The sequence below is a fragment of the Saccoglossus kowalevskii genome, chromosome 3 (genome assembly GCF_978046115.1).
Source record: "Saccoglossus kowalevskii chromosome 3, keSacKowa6.1, whole genome shotgun sequence".
In the NCBI taxonomy this organism is placed as follows: domain Eukaryota; kingdom Metazoa; phylum Hemichordata; class Enteropneusta; family Harrimaniidae; genus Saccoglossus; species Saccoglossus kowalevskii.
In genome coordinates, this window is record NC_140643.1 from 8803588 (window position 1) to 8827390 (window position 23803).

General features: G+C 33.9%; 1 protein-coding gene across 1 annotated transcript in view; it reads left to right on the top strand.

Moving 5' to 3' along the window:
* Positions 1-23803, top strand: part of LOC102804806 (tyrosine-protein phosphatase non-receptor type 22-like) — a 64496-nt gene extending 40693 nt beyond the window's left edge. Inside the window, exons 13-18 of the mRNA XM_085496729.1 lie at positions 5926-6006; positions 10086-10134; positions 12924-12990; positions 16073-16226; positions 16472-16531; positions 21115-23803. Coding sequence (XP_085352855.1) covers positions 5926-6006; positions 10086-10134; positions 12924-12990; positions 16073-16226; positions 16472-16531; positions 21115-21203 — 500 coding nt within the window. The 3' untranslated portion in view covers positions 21204-23803. The remainder of the gene's footprint in view (positions 1-5925; positions 6007-10085; positions 10135-12923; positions 12991-16072; positions 16227-16471; positions 16532-21114) is intronic.

Sequence of the window (23803 nt, forward strand, 5' to 3'; positions counted from 1 at the left end):
TACATGCAAGTACTGGTATGCTAATGAGGTAGTACATGCAAGTACTGGTATGCTATTGAGACAGTACTTGCAAGTACTGGTATGCTAATGAAGGCAGTACTTGCAAGTACTGTTATGCTAATGAGGCAGTAGATGCAAATACTGGTATGCTAATGAGACAGTACATGCAAGTATGGGTAGCTAATGAGGCAGTACATGCAAGTACTGTCATGCTAATGAGGCAGTACATGCAAGTACTGTTATGCTAATGATCGAGGCAGTACATGCAAGTACTAGTATGCTAATGAGGCAGTATATGCAAGTACCAGTATGCTAATGAGGCAGTATATGCAAGAACTGGTATGCTAATGAGGTAGTATATGCAAGTATTGGTATGCTAATAAGGTTGTATATGCAAGTAATGGTTTGCTAATGATGTAGTACATGCAAGTACTGCTATGCTAATGAGGTAGTATATGCAAGCACTGGTATGCTAATGAGGCAGTACTTGCAAGTACTGTTATGCTAATGAGGCAGTAGATGCAAATACTGGTATGCTAATGAGACAGTACATGCAAGTATGGGTAGCTAATGAGGCAGTACATGCAAGTACTGTCATGCTAATGAGGCAGTAGATGCAAGTACTAGTATGCTAATGAGGCAGTAAATGCAAGTATGGGTAGCTAATGAGACAGTACATGCAACTACTGTCATGCTAATGAGGCAGTACATGCAAGTACTAGTATGCTAATGAGACAGTACATGCAAGTATGGGTAGCTAATGAGGCAGTACATGCAAGTACTGGTATGCTAATGAGGTAGTACATGCAAGTACTGTCATGCTAATGAGGCAGTACATGCAAGTACTAGTATGCTAATGAGACAGTACATGCAAGTATGGGTAGCTAATGAGGCAGTGCATGCAAGTACTGTTATGCTAATGAGACAGTACATGCAAGTACTGTCATGCTAATGAGGTAGTACATGCATGTACTGTTATGCTAATGAGGCAGTACATGCAAGTACTGCTATGCTAATGAGACAGTACATGCAAGTATGGGTAGCTAATGAGACAGTACATGCAAGTTCTGTTTTGCTAATGAGGCAGTACATGCAAGTACTGGTATGCTAATGAGGCAGTACATGTAAGTATTGCTAGCTAATGAGGCAGTACATGCAAGTACTGTCATGCTAATGAGGCAGTACATGCAAGTACTGTTATGCTAATGAGACAGTACATGCAAGTACTGGTATGCTAATGAGACAGTACATGCAAGTACTGGTATGCTAATGAGACAGTACATGCAAGTACTGGTATGCTAATGAGGCAGTACATGCAAGTACTGTCATGCTAATGAGGCAGTATATGCAAGTACTGTTATGCTAATGAGGCAGTACATGCAAGTACTGGTATGCCAATGAGACAGTACATGCAAGTATGGGTAGCTAATGAGGCAGTACATGCAAGTACTGTCATGCTAATGAGGCAGTACATGCAAGAACTGTCATGCTAATGAGGCAGTACATGCAAGTACTGTCATGCTAATGAGGCAGTATATGCAAGTACTGTTATGCTAATGAGGCAGTACATGCAAGTACTGTCATGCTAATGAGACAGTACATGCAAGTATTGTTATGCTAATGAGGCAGTGCATGCAAGTACTGGTATGCTAATGAGGCAGTACATGCAAGTACTGGTATGCTAATGAGACAGTACATGCAATTATGGGTAGCTAATGAGGTAGTACATGCAAGTATGGGTAGCTAATAAGGCAGTACATGCAAGTACTGTCATGCTAATGATGCAGTACATTCAAGTACTGTTATGCTAATGAGGCAGTACATGCAAGTATTGCTAGCTAATGAGGCAGTACATGCAAGTATTGCTAGCTAATGAGACAGTACATGCAAGTATGGGTAGCTAATGAGACAGTACATGCAAGTACTGTTATGCTAATGAGACACTACATGCAAGTACTAGTATGCTAATGAGGCAGTACATGCAAGTATGGGTAGCTAATGAGGCAGTACTTGCAAGTACCAGTATGCTAATATGGTAGTATATGCAAGTACTGGTATGCTAATAAGGCAGTACATGCAAGTGCTGGTATGCTAATGAGGTAGTACATGCAAGTACTGGTATGCTAATGAGACAGTACTTGCAAGTACTGTTATGCTAATGAGGTAGTATTTGCAAGTACTAGTATGTTAATAAGGTAGTATATGCAAGTACCGGTATGCTAATGTGGCAGTACATGCAATTACTGGTATGCTAATGAGGCAGTATATGCAAGTACCAGTATGCTAATGAGGTAGTATATGCAAGTACTGGTATGCTAATGAGGCATTACATGCAAGTACTTGTATGCTAATGAGGCAGTACTTGCAAGTAGTTTTATGCTAATGAGGCAGTACATGCAAGTACTGTTATGCTAATAAGGCAGTACTTGCAAGTACTGTCATGCTAATGAGGCAGTACATGCAAGTACTGCTATGCTAATGAGACAGTACATGCAAGTATGGGTAGCTAATGAGGCAGTACATGCAAGTACTGTTATGCTAATGAGGCAGTACATGCAAGTACTGTTATGCTAATAAGGCACTACTTGCAAGTACTGTTATGCTAATGATCGAGGCAGTACATGCAAGTACTAGTATGCTAATGAGGCAGTATATGCAAGTACCAGTATGCTAATGAAGCAGTATATGCAAGAACTGGTATGCTAATGAGGTAGTATATGCAAGTATTGGTATGCTAATAAGGTTGTATATGCAAGTAATGGTTTGCTAATGAGGTAGTACATGCAAGTACTGGTATGCTAATGAGGTAGTACATGCAAGTACTGGTATGCTAATGAGACAGTACTTGCAAGTACTGTTATGCTAATGAGGTAGTATATGTAAGTACCAGTATGTTAATGAGCCAGTATATGCAAGAACTGGTATGCTAATGAGGTAGTATATGCAAGTACTGGTATGCTAGTAAGGTTGTATGTGCAAGTAATGGTTTGCTAATGAGGTAGTACATGCAAGTACTGGTATGCTAATGAGGTAGTACATGCAAGTACTGGTATGCTAATGAGGCAGTACTTGCAAGTACTGTTATGCTAATGATGCAGTACATGCAAGTACTTGTATGCTAATGAGGCAGTACTTCAAGGACTTTTATGCTAATGAGGTAATACTTGCAAGTACTGGTTTTCTAATGAGGCAGTACATGCAAGTACTGTTATGCTAATAAGGCAGTACTTGCAAGTCCTGTTATGCTAATGATCGAGGCAGTACATGCAAGTACTAGTATACTAATGAGGCAGTATACATGCAAGTACTGTTATGCTAATAAGGCAGTACTTGCAAGTACTGTTATGCTAATGATCGAGGCAGTACATGCAAATACTAGTATGCTAATGAGGCAGTACATGCAAGTACTGTTATGCTAATGAGACAGTACATGCAAGTACTGTTATGCTAATGAGGCAGTACATGCAAGTATGGGTAGCTAATGAGGCAGTACATGCAAGTACTATCATGCTAATGATGCAGTACATGCAAGTACTGTCATGCTAATGAGGCAGTACATGCAAGTACTGGTATGGTAATGAGGCAGTACATGCAAGTACTGGTATGCTAATGAGACAGTACATGCAAGTATGGGTAGCTAATGAGGCAGTACATGTAAGTACTATCATGCTAATGAGGCAGAACATGCAAGTACTGTTATGCTAATGAGGCAGTACATGCAAGTACTGTCATGCTAATGAGGCAGTACATGCAAGTACTGTTATGCTAATGAGGCATTACATGCAAGTATTGCTAGCTAATGAGGCAGTACATGCAAGTACTGTCATACTAATGAGGCAGTACATGCAAGTATGGGTAGCTAATGAGGTAGTACATGCATGCAAGTACTGGTATTCTAATAAGGTAGTAAATGCAAGTACTGGTATTTCTAATGAGGTAGTATATGCAAGTACTGGTATGCTAAAAAGGTTGTATATGCAGGTACTGGTATGCTAATAAGGTTGTATATGAAAGTATTGGTTTGCTAATGAGGTAGTATATGCAAGCACTGGTATGCTAATGAGGTAGTACATGCAAGTACTGGTATGCTAATGAGGTAGTACATGCAAGTATGGGTAGCTAATGGGATAGTACTTACAAGTACTGGTATGCTAATGAGGTAGTATATGCAAGCACTGGTATGCTAATGAGGTAGTACATGCAAGTACTGGTATGCTAATGAGGTAGTACATGCAAGTACTGGTATGCTTATAAGGCAATACATGCAAGTACTTGTATGCTAATAAGGTAGTACATGCAAGTACGGATAGCTAATGAGGCAGTACTTGCAAGTACTGTTATGCTAATGTGTTTGTACATGCAAGTACTGGTATGCTAATGAGGTAGTACATGAAAGTATGGGTAGCTAATGAGGCAGTACATGCAAGTACTGGCATGCTAATGAGGTAGTGTATGCAAGTACAGGTATGCTAATGAGGTAGTACATGCAAGTACTGGTATGCTAATGAGACAGTACTTGCAAGTATTGTTATGCTACTGAGGTAGTATATGCAAGTACCAGTATGTTAATGAGGCAGTATATGCAAGAACTGGTATGCTAATGAGGTAGTATATGCAAGTACTGGTATGCTAGTAAGGTTGTATGTGCAAGTAATGCTTTGCTAATGAGGTAGTACATGCAAGTACTGGTATGCTAATGAGGTAGTACATGCAAGTACTGGTATGCTAATGAGGCAGTACTTGCAAGTACTGTTATGCTAATGAGGCAGTACATGCAAGTACTTGTATGCTAATGAGGCAGTACTTCAAGGACTGTTATGCTAATGAGGTAATACTTGCAAGTACTGGTTTTCTAATGAGGCAGTACATGCAAGTACTGTTATGCTAATAAGGCAGTACTTGCAAGTCCTGTTATGCTAATGATCGAGGCAGTACATGCAAGTACTAGTATGCTAATGAGGCAGTACATGCAAGTACTGTTATGCTAATAAGGCAGTACTTGCAAGTACTGTTATGCTAATGATCGAGGCAGTACATGCAAATACGAGTATGCTAATGAGGCAGTCCATGCAAGTACTGTTATGCTAATGAGACAGTACATGCAAGTACTGTTATGCCAATGAGGCAGTACATGCAAGTATGGGTAGCTAATGAGGCAGTACATGCAAGTACTGGTATGCTAATAAGACAGTACATGCAATTATGGGTAGCTAATGAGGTAGTACATGCAAGTATGGGTAGCTAATGAGGCAGTACATGCAAGTACTCTCATGCTAATGAAGCAGTACATGCAAGTACTGTTGTGCTAATAAGGCAGTACATGTTATTATAATCTTTCCAATCAGTCTGATATTATTGCAGCAAGTCTCAGAAGTATTGGGGCAGCCAATTTGCAAACTCGCTAGCGAATTGACTAAATTCTATGATTTGATGTAGTATAATATAAATAAAGGACATTATACAGAGCATGGATGGTTCAACATGGTTACATCAATGAAATTATAACAACTTGCTAAAATTTATAAGATTGAACGTCCCTTCATGAAGCAAAACTGCCTTTTTTCAGACTCATTATGAAAACCAACAATAGCAGTCATCACACTTTTAGGTGCTAATCACTGACAGTCTTACAGTTAGATGGCTATTTGTGTGTGTTCAAAATTCTTGGCGTCATGAGGTTTTCATGTGTTTTCATGTCTCAGGTATATACAGCAAATCATCTTTAAAAAATGGGGTATCCCAGACAGGTGCCACAAGTGAGCATCAACGAGATTCGAAAGGCAACTGTTTAGTCAAATCCCAAGCAGTTAGCAAATTCAAGTTTGCAAATTGGCTGTGCCAATACTTCTGAGACTTGCTGTAAGACATAGTTGTGATAAAATGTGACAGTAACACAATTATTGTTTATTGTGTTTAATCATGTAGCTCCTAGATCTGTGTCTACAGGGGATGAGGATTTGCCCCCTGCACTCCCAGATAGGACAAAGGAATCTAAGCAGTTTATAGGTAAGTAACTTCATAACTGCTAAGCATATAAAATGCTCTTACTAATAGCACAATAAACCATGGAAACTATTGAGAAATACATGAAAAATTAAAAAGTTCAAATTTGTTTGCACAATTTTGACATACAAAAATGAGCTGCTATTTTGATATCAAATTTGGAAAAATGTTTGCAGTGGATTTTATTTTATTCATCATATTTGACATAGAATGAAAAAGTCAGTTATTATTATTGATATGAATACTAGGTAAATTTACATAAAAGTTTTTGAGGTATTTGAATTACCTAAATTGAAAAGTGTGAAGTGAATGAATTGAGGAATGCAACATTGCATTATTGGGGCATATGGAAATTTGCATACTTGCACTATAGGGGCATATGGAAATTTTCAACTTTGCACTATAGGGACATATGGAAATTTTCAACGTTGCACTATTGGGACATATGGAAATTTGCAAACTTGCACTATAGGGACATATGGAAATTATCACTATACTGACATGTAAATTTTCAACTTTGCACTATTGGGACATATGGAAATTTGCAACTTTGCTCTATAGGGGCATATGGAAATTTGCAAACTTGCACTATAGGGACATATGGAAATTATCACTATACTGACATGTAAATTTTCAACGTTGCACTATAGGGGCATATGGAAATTTGCAACTTTGCACTATAGGGGCATATGGAAATTTTCAACTTTGCACTATTGGTATATATGGAAATTTTCAACTTTGCTCTATAGGGGCATATGGAAATTTTCAACTTTGCACTGTAGGGGCATATGGAAATTTTTAACGTTGCACTATTGGGACATATGGAAATTTGCAACTTTGCACTATTGGGGCATATGGAAATTTTCAACTTTGCACTATTGGGGCATATGGAAATTTGCAACTTTGCACTATTGGGGCATATGGAAATTTTCAACTTTGCACTATAGGGACATATGGAAACTTGCAACTTTGCACTATTGGGACATATGGAAATTTGCAACGTTGCACTATTGGGACATATGGAAATTTTCAACTTTGCACTATTGAGACATATGGAAATTTGCAAACTTGCACTATAGGCACATATGGAAATTTTCAACGTTGCACTATTGGGGCATATGGAAATTATCGCTATAGGGGCATATGGAAATTTGCAACATTGCACTATTGGGGCATATGGAAATTTGCAACTTTGCACTATTGGGACATATGGAAATTTGTAACTTTGCACTATAGGGGCATATTGAAATTTGCAACGTTGCACTATTGGGGCATATGGAAATTTGCAACTTTGCACTATAGGGGCATATGGAAATTTTCAACTTTGCACTATAGGGGCATATGAAAATTTGCAACGTTGCACTATTGGGACATATGGAAATTTTCAACTTTGCACTATTGAGACATACATGTATGGAAATTTGCAACATTGCACTATAGGGGCATATTGAAATTTGCAACATTGCACTATTGGGACATATGGAAATTTGCAACATTGCACTATAGGGGCATATGGAAATTTTCAACTTTGCACTATAGGGGCATATGAAAATTTGCAACGTTGCACTATTGGGACATATGGAAATTTTCAACTTTGCACTATTGAGACATACATGTATGGAAATTTGCAACATTGCACTATAGGGGCATATGGAAATTTGCAACTTTGCACTATTGGGACATATGGAAATTTGCAACATTGCACTATTGGGATATATGGAAATTTTCAACTTTGCACTATTGAGACATACATGTATGGAAATTTGCAACATTGCACTATAGGGGCATATGGAAATTTGCAACTTTGCACTATAGGGGCATATGGAAATTTGCAACGTTGCACTATTGGGACATATGAGAAATTTGCAACTTTGCACTATAGGGGCATATGGAAATTTGCAACTTTGCACTATAGGGACATATGGAAATTTGCAACTTTGCACTATAGGGGCATATGGAAATTTGCAACATTGCACTATTGGGACATATGGAAATTTGCAACATTGCACTATTGGGACATATGGAAATTTGCAACGTTGCACTATTGGGACATATGGAAATTTTCAACTTTGCACTATTGAGACATATGGAAATTTGCAACTTTGCACTATAGGGACATATGGAAATTTTCAACGTTGCACTATAGGGACATATGGAAATTTGCAACATTGCACTATTGGGACATATGGAAATTTGCAACATTGCACTATTGGGACATATGGAAATTTGCAACATTGCACTATTGGGACATATGGAAATTTGCAACGTTGCACTATTGGGACATATGGAAATTTTCAACGTTGCACTATAGGGACATATGGAAATTTGCAACTTTGCACTATAGGGGCATATGGAAATTTGCAACTTTGCACTATTGGGACATATGGAAATTTGCAACTTTGCACTATTGAGACATATGGAAATTTGCAACTTTGCACTATAGGGGCATATGGAAATTTGCAACATTGCACTATAGGGGCATATGGAAATTTTCAACTTTGCACTATTGGGACATATGGAAATTTGCAACTTTGCACTATTGGGACATATGGAAATTTGCAACGTTGCACTATTGGGATATATGGAAATTTTCAACTTTGCACTATAGGGGCATATGGAAATTTGCAACTTTGCACTATTGGGGCATATGGAAATTTGCAACTTTGCACTATTGGGATATATGGAAATTTTCAACTTTGCACTATTGAGACATACATGTATGGAAATTTGCAACATTGCACTATAGGGGCATATGGAAATTTGCAACTTTGCACTATAGGGGCATATGGAAATTTGCAACGTTGCACTATTGGGACATATGGAAATTTGCAACTTTGCACTATAGGGACATATGGAAATTTGCAACTTTGCACTATTGAGACATACATGTATGGAAATTTGCAACATTGCACTATAGGGGCATATGGAAATTTGCAACTTTGCACTATAGGGGCATATGGAAATTTGCAACATTGCACTATTGAGACATATGGAAATTTGCAACTTTGCACTATTGGGGCATATGGAAATTTGCAACTTTGCACTATAGGGGCATATGGAAATTTTCAACTTTGCACTATAGGGGCATATGAAAATTTGCAACGTTGCACTATTGGGACATATGGAAATTTTCAACTTTGCACTATTGAGACATACATGTATGGAAATTTGCAACATTGCACTATAGGGGCATATGGAAATTTGCAACTTTGCACTATAGGGGCATATGGAAATTTGCAACGTTGCACTATTGGGACATATGAGAAATTTGCAACTTTGCACTATAGGGGCATATGGAAATTTTCAACTTTGCACTATTGGGGCATATGAGAAATTTGCAAACTTGCACTATAGGGGCATATGGAAATTTTCAACTTTGCACTATTGGGACATATGGAAAATTAGCACTTTTGGGGCATATTGGAATATGCAAATAAAAATTTGGGGAAGGCATCTTCTGATTTTTATATTCATGAGATTCAAGCACTGTTGAACCTATATATGTTACCTGTGATCAGAATAACATTTATTTAACTTGTAAATTTTATATTATACACAAAGTTCTGTCGCATAATGCATTGCATATACCAGTATGTTCATTACCATGCTCAGTAGGGCAAAATCTGAATTCAACTCGCAGTAATGTCTATTTGTGAATACATGGCATATGGGGAAGAGTTGATAATTTCATTCTTGACTGCATTCATAATTGTTTACATTTATATACCTATAAGGTTATCAAGAGAATACTGCAAGTATGTATGAAGGTAGTATGATGGTCATATCAACAGATGCATAGCACAGGTTATCGTAATGCCTGAATGCATACTTTGCAAAACTCTTTCTGCTTGTAATAATGATTTAATGAGAGATAATAGTGATAGAGATAAATGTGTTATGCTGTACGATCGCTTGTATGTAGTGATGGAATTCACTAATGTCCAATGTTAAAAAAGAAATAGTTTGAATGTGATGTAAAGATGTAAAAGATATTCAAATGCATTCATAACACTTTCAGACACCTCTGTATGGCATTTCTAATGACGGATTTATAATAATACTATCTATACAATGTTTCTTAGGTGATAATGATGATGAAGAGACAGTATCCATAGCAAGCAATGATTCCAGGTATCTATACAAATCAGAGCATCGTAACCTATATTTAAACTTTATTTATACACTGCTATCAAATATAAACATTTTTGAGCTGTTGGCTTAGTTGATTAACTGTCATTGTCCTGTGCTCATCTTCGCCAGCCTTACATTTTCAACTCCTTTTTGAAAACAGCTTGGTGTGATACTTGGTATATATGTACCTTTGTGCTTTTTCTGACTTCTTAAAACATTGCTAGCCCAGTTGTTTTAATATTTCATACTTAGGCACTTTAGGTGGGTCTTTGACAAATGTGTTAATTTTTTTAAGCTATTTTCAACTGTTTAACTAGCAGAGCTATATTATGCTTTTTTATTACCTTGCCCGTACCATCAAAGATGGAAGGGAAAGGTATATTAAGGGAAAAATTGTGTCCGTCGTTGTTGTCGTCGTCGTCGTTAATAATTGTTATTGTGTGCATAATAACTTTACTAATTCTATTCCAAACTTTATCAAACTTGGTCACCTTATTTATCAGTATAAAGTCTTCCCTGAGTTTGAACAACATGTCCTGTATGAAAATATGCAAAAATTGAGAAAATCTGATAAAATATTTTGACTGTTTCTACTTGACTGATCACTGGTGATACACATCAAAGGTCACTGATCTCAGTGGAAATATGCATTGTTGTATGTGTTCAATGAAGCAAATGATTTATCTTGTAATAATATTCTTGGTAATGTATCTCAGAATCCCATACTGGGTTTCAAAACCAACTCATGGAGAGATTGCACAGTCTGATACACATTTGCAAACCTACCAATAAAATCTTTACAGAAAACAAGATGTCAGAAAATCAATATAAGCACTCCTATGAACTGGGTGCCTAACTTTGATCAAGATCTGAAGCTAATAGAAAATCTGTTTAGTTCAAAGTTATCAAATCAAAAACAATACATACAAAATACATTAAAAGCAAAACATTTCATCCACATTTTAAAAAGAAAATTATTCTAAAATATTTGTATTCTGTATTTGACAAACAGTTCATTCGACAAATGAAAACTCACAGGAATATGTTTCAGCTATTAGAACAGAATGATAGAGTTTTTATAATACTAGTTTAAAAACACACTTCAAAGATTGCAGTGTTTGAAGATGTAGATTCTCAGGAGGCAACAGTACTGTTGACTTCTCCGTCCACTGGACACCAACTAACTATTGCATACAAAGCAGAACTTGCAACATGATAGCTATTCATAAAGGGTGTTTTTTTTTTTACTTTTCATATAATACAGTAGTCACACAATGAGGCAGTTCATATTTGTCTCAGTGAATCATTAATTTTTGACAGACACCTGTACAAAATACTTGGACTAAAGCCAGCTAAAATTTTCTGTTATCTTGCATGTTTTATGAATCTATTCACATCTAAATACAGCACTTTTTTTTTCAATGACAAAACAATAACAGAAAAAACACAATTGAATTTTTACAAACAACTACTAGGATTGAACAAATTTGTGACAAACATTGCATGCAGAGCTGAAGTAGGAGAATTCCCACTCTTAGTAGACATTCAGATCAATTTAATAAAATACTGGACTCGTATCAGTAAATTACCAGGCAATAATATCACAAAACAAGCATACCTTGAACAAAAGAAATCCAATTTACAATGGTATTCTTCAATACAAAAAATTATGAACAACATGAACTTTTCACGAGAACAACAGAATGATTTGTTAACAAAACATATACAGAAAATTGGCAAAGTTGTCAAACAAAAATACATAAATTTCTGGAGAAAAAATATAACCGAAAAAACAAAACTGAGAACTTATGAAAAATTCAAAGACTCTTATAATTTTGAAAAATACTTGGATGTGTTAAATTTGAAGCAAAGAATTTCAATGACAAAATTTCGAACTAGTAATCACAATCTAGCAATAGAAAAAGGGAGGCATATGCAACCAAAAATACCAACTGAAAATAGAATTTGCAAACAATGTACACAGAATAAAATAGAAGATGAACTGCACTTTGTCATGATATGTCCACAATATAAAGTAATACGCCAACAAATCATTCAAGACATTACATTTCCAGAAGAAACACAGGATGATCTCCAGAAATTTAAGTTCTTGATGACTTCAAAAGATGATGTAATAATAAAAAAGATTGGCAATTATATTCATAACGCATTTCAATCAAGGAATGAAAATGCCATTTGATATGTAACACTTGCTTTATCCTATTAACAACTAACTTTCTTTTTGTAGTAGTAGTTATCACAACTAATCTTTATTGCTATTAACTGATAGAAACATTGTATTTCTAAGGATGCCATAAAGTTATTATTATTATTATTATTATTATGAGACATTTGTTTTTATACTAAAATATCTGAATTACTTTGAAGAAAGCTGGAAATTATGTCCCTTAAAATAATTAAACAAATAAGGCACCAATGTTTTTGTAAGATATTTACATCTTTTAAGGACGTTCGGTAGACTGATTCCCCACTGTTGGTTCAACCCCAAAACTTGTTTGTATTCAAAATTAATTATGACAATGCATATTTATATTGAAACAAACTATGATAAAGGGAATTATATTATATAACAAAGGGCAAGGTCACCAGAGTTCAACTATGTTCTAATGATATCTTCAGCTCTTTAATTGAAATGTGCATTCTAACAGCGGAGCTATCTCAGCCGACAGACTGCTTGTTTGTATGTATCATACTTCTTTTGTGATAGTACATGACGTTGCAGATGGCTGTATACATAGATAACACCATTACATGTTCTTATCTAACAGCAACATGGAACACGGTGGTGGAACACATATCCTTGACAAGATGAAAGGAGCATTTGGAAAGTTGAAGGTAATGATGATGTGTTATTCAGTTATTATTTATCCATATTCAACACAGTGATTTGATTTTGTAACTTTTTAATATTGAATGTACTACAACTACTTCCAGTTACTATAAATTAGTTACAGCTTCAACTACTTACAGTTAAAACTGTTTATAATTACTTAGAGTAACAACTGCTTACATTTACAATTACCATACTTACAGTTAAATCTGCGTAGTTACAATTACTTACAGCTTCAACTGATTACAGTTACAACTACTTACAGTTACAACTACTTACATTTACAATTACTTACAGTTACAACTACTTACAGTTACAATTACTTACAGTTACAACTGCTTACAGTTACAATTACTTACAGTTACAACTACTTACATTTACAATTACTTACAGTTACAACTGCTTACAGTTACAATTACTTACAGTTACAACTACTTACATTTACAATTACTTACAGTTACAACTGCTTACATTTACAATTACTTACAGCTTCAACTGCTTACAATTACAATTACTTACAGTTACAACTGCTTACAGTTACAACTACTTACATTTACAATTACTTACAGTTACAACTGCTTACATTTACAATTACTTACAGTTTCAACTGCTTACAATTACTTACAGTTTCAACTGCTTACAATTACTTACAGTTACAACTGCTTACATTTACAATTACTTACAGTTACAACTACTTACATTTACAATTACTTACAGTTTCAACTGCTTACAATTACTTACAGTTACAACTGCTTACAATTACTTACAGTTACAACTGCTTACATTTACAATTACTTACAGTTTCAACTGCTTACAATTACTTACAGTTTCAACTGCTTACAATTACTTACAGTTACAACTGCTTACAGTTACAATTACTTACAGTTACAACTGCTTACAATTACTTACAGTTTCAACTGCTTACAATTACTTACAGTTACAACTGCTTACATTTACAATTACTTACAGCTTCAACTGCTTACAATTACAATTACTTACAGTTACAACTGCTTACAGTTACAACTACTTACAGTTACAACTACTTACATTTACAATTACTTACAGTTACAACTGCTTACATTTACAATTACTTACAGTTTCAACTGCTTACAATTACTTACAGTTTCAACTGCTTACAATTACTTACAGTTACAACTGCTTACATTTACAATTACTTACAGTTACAACTACTTACATTTACAATTACTTACAGTTTCAACTGCTTACAATTACTTACAGTTTCAACTGCTTACAATTACTTACAGTTACAACTACTTACATTTACAATTACTTACAGTTTCAACTACTTACAATTACTTACAGTTTCAACTGCTTACAATTACTTACAGTTACAACTGCTTACAGTTACAATTACTTACAGTTACAACTGCTTACAATTACTTACAGTTTCAACTGCTTACAATTACTTACAGTTACAACTGCTTACAGTTACAATTACTTACAGTTACAACTACTTACATTTACAATTACTTACAGTTACAACTGCTTACAGTTACAATTACTTAGTTACAACTGCTTACAGTTACAATTACTTACAGTTACAACTGCTTACAGTTACAATTACTTACAGTTACAACTGCTTACAATTACTTACAGTTTCAACTGCTTACAATTACTTACAGTTACAACTGCTTACATTTACAATTACTTACAGTTACAACTACTTACATTTACAATTACTTACAGTTTCAACTGCTTACAATTACTTACAGTTACAACTGCTTACAGTTACAATTACTTACAGTTACAACTACTTACATTTACAATTACTTACAGTTACAACTGCTTACATTTACAATTACTTACAGCTTCAACTGCTTACAATTACAATTACTTACAGTTACAACTGCTTACAGTTACAACTACTTACAGTTACAACTACTTACATTTACAATTACTTACAGTTACAACTGCTTACATTTACAATTACTTACAGTTTCAACTGCTTACAATTACTTACAGTTTCAACTGCTTACAATTACTTAGTTTCAACTGATTACATTTACAATTACTTACAGTTGCAACTGCTTACAGTTACAATTACTTACAGTTTCAACTGCTTACAATTACAATTACTTACAACTGCTTACAATTACAAATTACTTACAGCTTTAACTGCTTACAATTACTTACAGTTACAACTGCTTACAATTACTTACAGTTACAACTACTTACAGTTACAATTACCTAGTTACAACTGCTTACAATTACAATTACCTAGTTACAACTGCTTACAATTACTTACAGCTTCAACTGCTTACTGTTACAATTACTTACAGTTACAACTGCTTACAGTAACAATTACAATTACAACTGTTTACAGTTACAAGTGCTTACAGTTACAAGTGATTACAGATACAATTACTTACAGTTAACTTATTACTGCTTACAGTGCAACATATTAATGGCTAGTAGTAATAAAGCATTAGAAATCATACCTATCCTGTCATGGTTGGCAATAGTTATTGCGCCCTCACCGATAGTGTAGCTTTCTGTTATCACAAACAAGGTGTGCACCAATCAGTTTGTCAAGCTTGTTGTTGATGACAGCCATTCCATAATAGCCAGTATATCAATTTTTACATTTTAATTTGAAATGCTGTAGCTGCAGTCAGAATTAAAAATTAGCTGACATACAAACAAATACATAATGTATCAAGTCCTTGTATCTCGAAAAGACACTTTGATTATTTTACCAATGATCGGTTCTATTATTTTGTTGATTTTATCAGTAATTTCATTGATGATGTGGTGCGAAGAGTACAACATTTCTGCAGCTTTTATTTGCTACAGCATTATATCAAGTGTAGTTTGTGTTTGAGTGAGTTGTTGGTGAGGGCGCAATTACCATCAACAACCATGTCAGGTCACTATTAAGCTATCATAAAATCACACATTGATTTGATGATCATTCTCACATCTTATATTTACTTTGAATAACAAATAAAAACTGATATTTTGAAATGATATCTAATAATAATTTAATAGTAACAGATTATAGAGAGATGATGTTGATGTGTGATTACAATTACAGTAGATTTTTGATTATAAATGTTTTTATTATAGATGCCGGGAAAAAAAAAATCAGATGCTACAGGAACTTCTAACTGTGATGTTAAACGACAAGAAGCAATAGTTCCCACACGTTCTTTTCCTGATACAACACTACTGCCCACTCAAATAAAACCCACTGAAAAAGAAGATTTAGAAGAAGTTATCAGTAAGTTTTATTCTCATTTTCTGTATTTGACTGTGTCCAACCTACTGGTATATCTCAAGAAACTACAGATTCAGTTTTGCAATGATATATGCATATTAATTGCCTAATTTGCATATTACTTTATACATTTTAACATTTTTCAGCAATGTCTTTTAACCAAACAAACCGTACAAATATAAAAAACAAGTCTGTGATATTCATGTTATGTTTATTCATTTATTTATTTATTTTCTACCTTTTTACAGAAAATGCACAAAAAAAGCACATTCCGACATTCAATGTCAAGGCCCCTGAAAACCATCTCGGTAAGCATTATTTACACACTGGCTAACAGATTATCACATTTACATTGTCAGCCAATCACAGACTAAATACACATCCAAACTTTTAGACATAGATTTGTGAGCATGTCAACTTTTTGTTAAATGTTAAAAAAGTAAATCTTGATAAATGAGGAGCTCTGTGTGATTTGACTTTTTAAAAAAAAGGTCTTTTATGAGGGTTATATGTATGCATGGAATAAATTTCAACTTTGGTACATAATTGTATATATATATACATAATTAGCTTTTGTCTGAAATCAGTTTTTAGTTACCAGGTAGTCAGTATCATCAATCCATGGTATATTATATCCGACAGATTGTCCATGGCAAAAGCTCAGCCAGCACTTGAGTGATTTTTTGGCACTACAAAACACATCGAATAAATATAGAAACAAATATCTTGGGAGTAATTAATAAAATACAAATCAGCATAGACAGGTATAGCAAAAATCTTAGCTTTGTAGAAATTATTCAATTCTGAAAAAAAAAGATAAACATGTTTTCCACAAGAAATATATAATAAAGTCAGAATATCGCAATCAGAAATTTAAAATTACACAACTGAAAGTTTTTTGTGTCTGGTATGCTTGTACTGACATAGAGTAAAACAGCTACTCAATCAAAGATATGAATTCATGCATTGGGTTACCCGTGACTATCCATAAATGGTAATGATGAACTTTCCACAACATGGCACCAAAGTCATGCAAGTTCTCAGAGCAATGCTTCCTTATTTTACACGCATTGCGCATTGTGTAAATTAAAAGGATACAAATATTTAATATTTTTTAAACAGATCAAATAAAATACGATTAATATCTTTTTGACTCCTGTGTGGAAAGCACAAAAAGGGAGTCTTTGCAGTTAGTGTGTCTGTCTGTCTGTGTGTCTGTGTGTGTGTGTGTCTGTTCCACTGATATCTCAAGAACCATACATTGATTTTTGATGAAACTTGGTGCATAGATGCTCTGAGCCAATGCACAGATTTGATTAGGTTTTGGTAAAAATCCATGCATATTAATTACCTAATTTGCATGATAATTAGCTGATTTTTAGCTGTTCCATGATTGTTCCACTGATATCTAAAGAACCACTCATTGGATTTTGATGAAATTTAATTGGCACATAGATGCTCTGAACCAATGTGCAGATTAGTTTATGGTAAAAATCTGTGCAATATTAATTACCTAATTTGCATAATGATTAATCAGTTTTTGGCTTTTCCAGATATCTCAAGAACTAATCATCACATTTCAATAAAACGTGGTACATAGATGTCATAGGACACTGCACAGACCTGATAGTTTTTAGGGTAATATTAGTACATATCAATTACCTAATTTGCATAATTAATTAATTTTCAGCTTTTGATATTTCAAGTAGTAATCATCACATTTCAATGACACTTGGTACATAGATGTCATAGGACACTGCACAGACCTGATAGTTTTTAGGGTAATATTAGTACATATCAATTACCTAATTTGCATAATTAATTAATTTTCAGCTTTTGATATTTCAAGTAGTAATCATCACATTTCAATGAAACTTGGTACATAGATGTCATAAGACACTGCACAGACCTGATAGTTTTTAGGATAATATTAGTACATATCAATTACCTAATTTGCATAATTAATTAATTTTCAGCTTTTGATATTTCAAGTAGTAATCATCACATTTCAATGAAACTTGGTACATAGATGTCATAGAACACTGCACAGACCTGATAGTTTTTAGGATAATATTAGTACATATCAATTACCTAATTTGCATAATTAATTAATTTTCAGCTTTTGATATTTCAAGTAGTAATCATCACATTTCAATGAAACTTGGTACATAGATGTCATAGGACACGGCACAGACCTGATAGTTTTTAGGATAATATGAGTAAATATTAATAGGCTATTTTCCGCTTCGGTAGAGATCTCGCAAGGCCGTTAAATTATCTAGCAACCGGTTGCTAGTCATGTGATACAGGTCAAGCTTTGAATCAAAATAGCGCTAAAACGAGCGTGTATCTAGTTTCGTGCGTTAAATTTCTGAATGATTTATTGCATTTGCTTCACATTTTCAACCATGGCTGACTTCAACAGAATGACCGTGCCACAGCTCAAAAACTTCCTGCGTAAATAATAAAAAGAATATTCTTCTTGTAATCGCTGAAGCTGTGCACGATTTGGAGCTTGAGGAAGACCCTGATTTTTTGTGTCATGATCCTAAGAAATTACGTTGCTTCAAGACTTAGCAAACTTGGTTACAATTTCATCGATCCTTTGAAATTACCGGGCTACTCTATAGTGATTTCAGGAATGTTCCAGAATTCGAATTGTCCGATGATTTAATGTGTTATCAGTCCGACTATGACCGGAAGAAGCTCAGGGCCTACAACTCGTGCGAAGATTTTAAGTTGTTTGGTGACAGGCATGTTCAAATGTAACATCTGTCTGTGTACTGGCATCTCATGTTAAAGGCACATAATAGTACTTCACATTACTGCTACTTTCACCATTACTAGCGTGAGCAGCTTTTGAGGTTCCAAATAACAGGAAACGACCAATACTGCATGATTCACACATTAGTTCAAATGATAACAGGAATCTGTCGACACTGCATGATACGCACAAGCATCCATACATGTACAAATGACAGTCAATATAATTGCTTATTGTAAACAACAAGCATGCTTGAAAATTCATAACTTTTCGGCATAGAATGGAAGTTTGTTAAAACTAATTTTAAAATCCGGTAGTATAAGTATTAAATTGTACGAGTATTAAATATTATAATTTAATTCTGCGCTTAGTAATAGAATTAGTTCACTTGCCAACATTCAGGCTTAGCTCTTTGTCAGGAGAGGTATTCCCTAACTCTGTGGCAATATTGTTATCATTAAATGCATAGCTATTTTCATCGGGATACTAATGATAAGACAATTTAAGATGTACACTTGTGAGTTGTAAATAACAAAAAAAATGGTCAATCCCATGCTAAACCACATTTTGTTCGGGGTCGCAATAAAATACACGATCATAAAATTAAAACAATAAATATTGGCATGAAAACAAGCATGGTAAAGTTCCGATCAGTACAACTTGCAAACCCTATTAAACAGGTTTCAATGTTTTCCGGCGCTTCTTTTGATTGTCGCTCGGCGATGTCCTCAATCGAATACACAACATTCGTCACCTCTCGCAATCGCTTTTGCTGGGTTAAATACGACTCCGAATGATCCTTTCCTGCCTCAAAATGCAGGAAACAAGCGTACATGTACATGTCGTGAATGATTCTGTGTCGACCAAAATTATTTGTCCGAGAACAGGCACTGATCCATCAATCGCACTTTTCAGACTGCGTTTTTGGTTTAGGGAATCGCAAAATAAACTCAGCATTCATATAATTGTTGTACTGAAAATGAGAATCACTCTTACATTCGCCGTAAGCGCACCGTTTGACTCCCATTGGGACAGATATATTGCTTGAAGATGAGGTTTACAACACATAGGACAATGTGGTTGCTGCCATATTGACCTGAAAGTTTGACCTGTATCACATGACTCAATTGGTTGCTAAGGTGCGTGAACTGTGGTCACGCATGATCTCGCAGCTTGCGAAAAATGGCTTATTACCTAATTTGCATAATTAATGAATTTTCAGCTTTTGATATTTCAAGTAGTAATCATCACATTTCAATGAAACTTGGTACATAGTTATTTAAGGACTGTGCAGAGACCTGATTAGTTTTAGGGTAAATAATTGTGGATATTAATTACCTAATTAGCATAATTAGTTTCCATGAATGTTTCACTGATATATAAAGAACCACTAATTGGATTTTAATGAAACTTTTATAGAGTATTTATCATCACATTTCACTGAACCTAGAACTATGCAGAGACCCAATTAGTTTTTGGTAAATATTTATGCTTATTAATCACCTAACACTGATATCTCAATTACTGATCATCACATTTGAATCAAATTTGGTACATAAATGCTCTAGAACAATAGACAGGCCCAATTAATTTTGGGTTGAAATTTGTTCATATTAATTCTCTGATAATAATTCATATTTTTTTTGTTCCAGTCTTATTTCAATGAAACTTGGTACATAGATATTACATTACGCAGGCCTTATTAGTTTTACACTCAAATCTGTTCATATCAGTTACTTGATTTACATATTAGTTTTCAGCTATTCCTTCAATATCTTAAGTAAAAGTAATTTTTAATGTGTCTTCAATACTCTCTCAGCACACGGGAGTTCTTTCTAAGCTTTCTTTGATTCAAATTGAATTGGGTGCATGAATTAGTATGGTCTTCCAAATTAATATTATTTACAGTAAAGTGTAAATTGAACTACTGTATGAGATCAGTGTTAATGCTGGGCGTGGAAACTGTTGATTGTACGAAACAATGTTCAGAAAAAAGTGTAAAAACATTACCCAAGGTGATCTTTCAGATGTATAATGTGTATTTATTTATATTCAGTTTTAAATTATTTTATATTAATATTATATTAATTATTTTATATTCTGAATCCATGTTTTTGTTTTTTTCAGGATATCCTAACAGGCTGTTTGTTTTAGCAGGGCCAAGAGAACCTCCCCAAAGATGGAAAGGACGAAGTGCACCCATTATTAAACATTAGTGGGTGCCACACTTCAACTGAATTCTAATTGGTAGAATACAGTCATGTGACTTCCACAAAACTGAGTGTTGACTTGTTATTTGAAATTTATTTGTGTGCATCAAATCACCAGATTGGCAGCTAGAATTGAACACTGGTATATGTGGGCATTTTTGTTACATTGTAAATGTAATTTACATAATCTGACACAATAGTCAGTTTTAAATAATATTGATGGTCACAGCTCCATCTTGGCGGTTACAACTTATTATCTCAGCACATTTGAAGTAATTAATATCAACTAATTATGCAAGACTGCCAATAAATAAATGAGGATATACATGCATTCTTGAAATGTTACGCAATATGATATAAATGTGAATATTTTAGAAATGAATTATTACAAGAAATGTAAGAATGAAAGAATTTGTTAGGTATCAACTGTGAAACAGTTTGTGATGGAATATGTATGTATATCAGTGCTGTCTTTGTAAATCATATATATAATATATATAACAGTTATTAATGCACAGTTGTTTATAGCTTTGATAATTAACACTGCGTCAATTAAAAAAAATAATAACCTAAAATATATTGCTTATTCTAAATATTTAAACATAAAAATAATGTGAAATCACACATAATTTGTGTGAATGGAATGAAACCTATTGACCAGAATCTTTGCCAAAGCTGGAAGAATGTAAACAAATAATAAACACAGGACCAATTAACTAACCAGTAAGCTAGATCAAAGAATATTGTGTATGATGAAGTAAAAAAAAAATGCCTGTTTTTAAAGTTTATTGTTGTATGAATGCAATGTTCTGTTTACATATCTGTAATAAATGCAATCAAAGTAATCATTTTCAAAAGATTTTTTTTAAATCAGTACGTATTGATAAAATTATTTTCAAGAAGGTTATTTTATTAAATTTTTATGAATTTGAAGTGATTTGATATCATTTGACCAATCACAATAGTTAGCATGACATTTGACCTAACAAAAAAATTAAATCTTTGGACTAGAAGTAGTGACATGGCTAATGGTTAGGTAGGAATTAAGTTATTTTGGAATATGATTAAAAGGAAGACACACAGACTCGCATAACAAGGTGTGTATTACTTCTATAGTACATAACAACTTGAATATAATGTAACATGACTTCTAATTTACATTTTGTTACAAAACTTTTATAAGTTTCTTTAAAAAATGCCTTCTTGAAAATGGTTTTATTGAAATGTGGGGCAAATGCCAAATTTGTAGCTAAACCAATCTGATTTACTGACATCTAAAAAAAAAAAAATGAGATAACAGCATTTACTATTCAAATTAATTGTACTACTTATATTTGTAATTTAAAAACAAGTAAATATTACCTTGACAAAATGACATACACATCATAGCTGCATATTACTCACCACATACTGCCCTGCAGTTTAGTTTTTATTCTCAGATGGTTTAATATATATTTCAAAGAAGGACAAATTAACTACATGTACCTTTTAGCAGAAGCACATATCGAGCTAATTCTTGAATGAAAACAGAATTTAAAAATAAATCTCATTTGGGAGAACTACCGAGTGTGAGGACACCCCCCCCCCTTCCCCAATCATAGTGCTAGTAAGAACATTTAAAGACTTGCAAATGTATACACTTATAAATGCCCTGGACACAGTTTGATGTCAATGTAAAGATTTGATGACAGAAAATCACAGAATCTCTATTGATGACTGATTGTATTTTTGTGATCTGACCGCACCCACATTTACAGACCAGACCCAAATTATAACTTCATGTATAAGTAATTGTTAACTGAAATTTAAGTTAAAGTTGCTAGGAGTAGAGAGTGTGCTCATCTTCTGTGACAGCAGAGCTTATTTATGATTTTCACATCCTAACAAGCAACAGTCATCCATTCCTAATGGATAACAATACAATCAAGAAAATAATCCAAACACATTACTAGCATAGAAAGCAAGTTGAATGTTTTAGTTGCAGTGTCTTACACTGATATTGCCAGTGATTGAATGAGTGCAGTGGTGTTTACATATTTGTTATTTCATTTAAATTCTTAATATTGGAAATCATTTAACAAGATTCATGCATTCTGGATTTTGACATGTATTGGTGTCAGACAGATATTACTCTCCATCATAATAAACAACTGTGATAGAATGTTTGCGTCATATCTTTATTGTGTTTAGAATAATATTGTCCTCATTTTATGATGCATTAATTTGTATATTTTTATTGTTTCATTCATATGACAGAAACATTGCTCTATAAAAATATTATTTTTAACGATTGCCCTTTGATATATGTGACTTTTTATTTTTGTATACATTACATGTGTGCCTGAAATGATAGTGTAACAAATTACATGCATGATTATCAGAGGCTATTTCAGTCATAGCTTTAATTTATACATGTTAATTCAGTTTCCAAATTGTAATACAGTAAACAATAAATTGTACTTGAAGCCTAAATTGGAGTGTGAAGTAATAGGTGTAATATAATAAATGCATTAGAAACGAGCAGTTCCAAACACTCAGTTGTGATAGTGTTTTCACCATGATAGAGGATTCTGATTAAATAATAGTATGTCAAAAGTTCCACACAA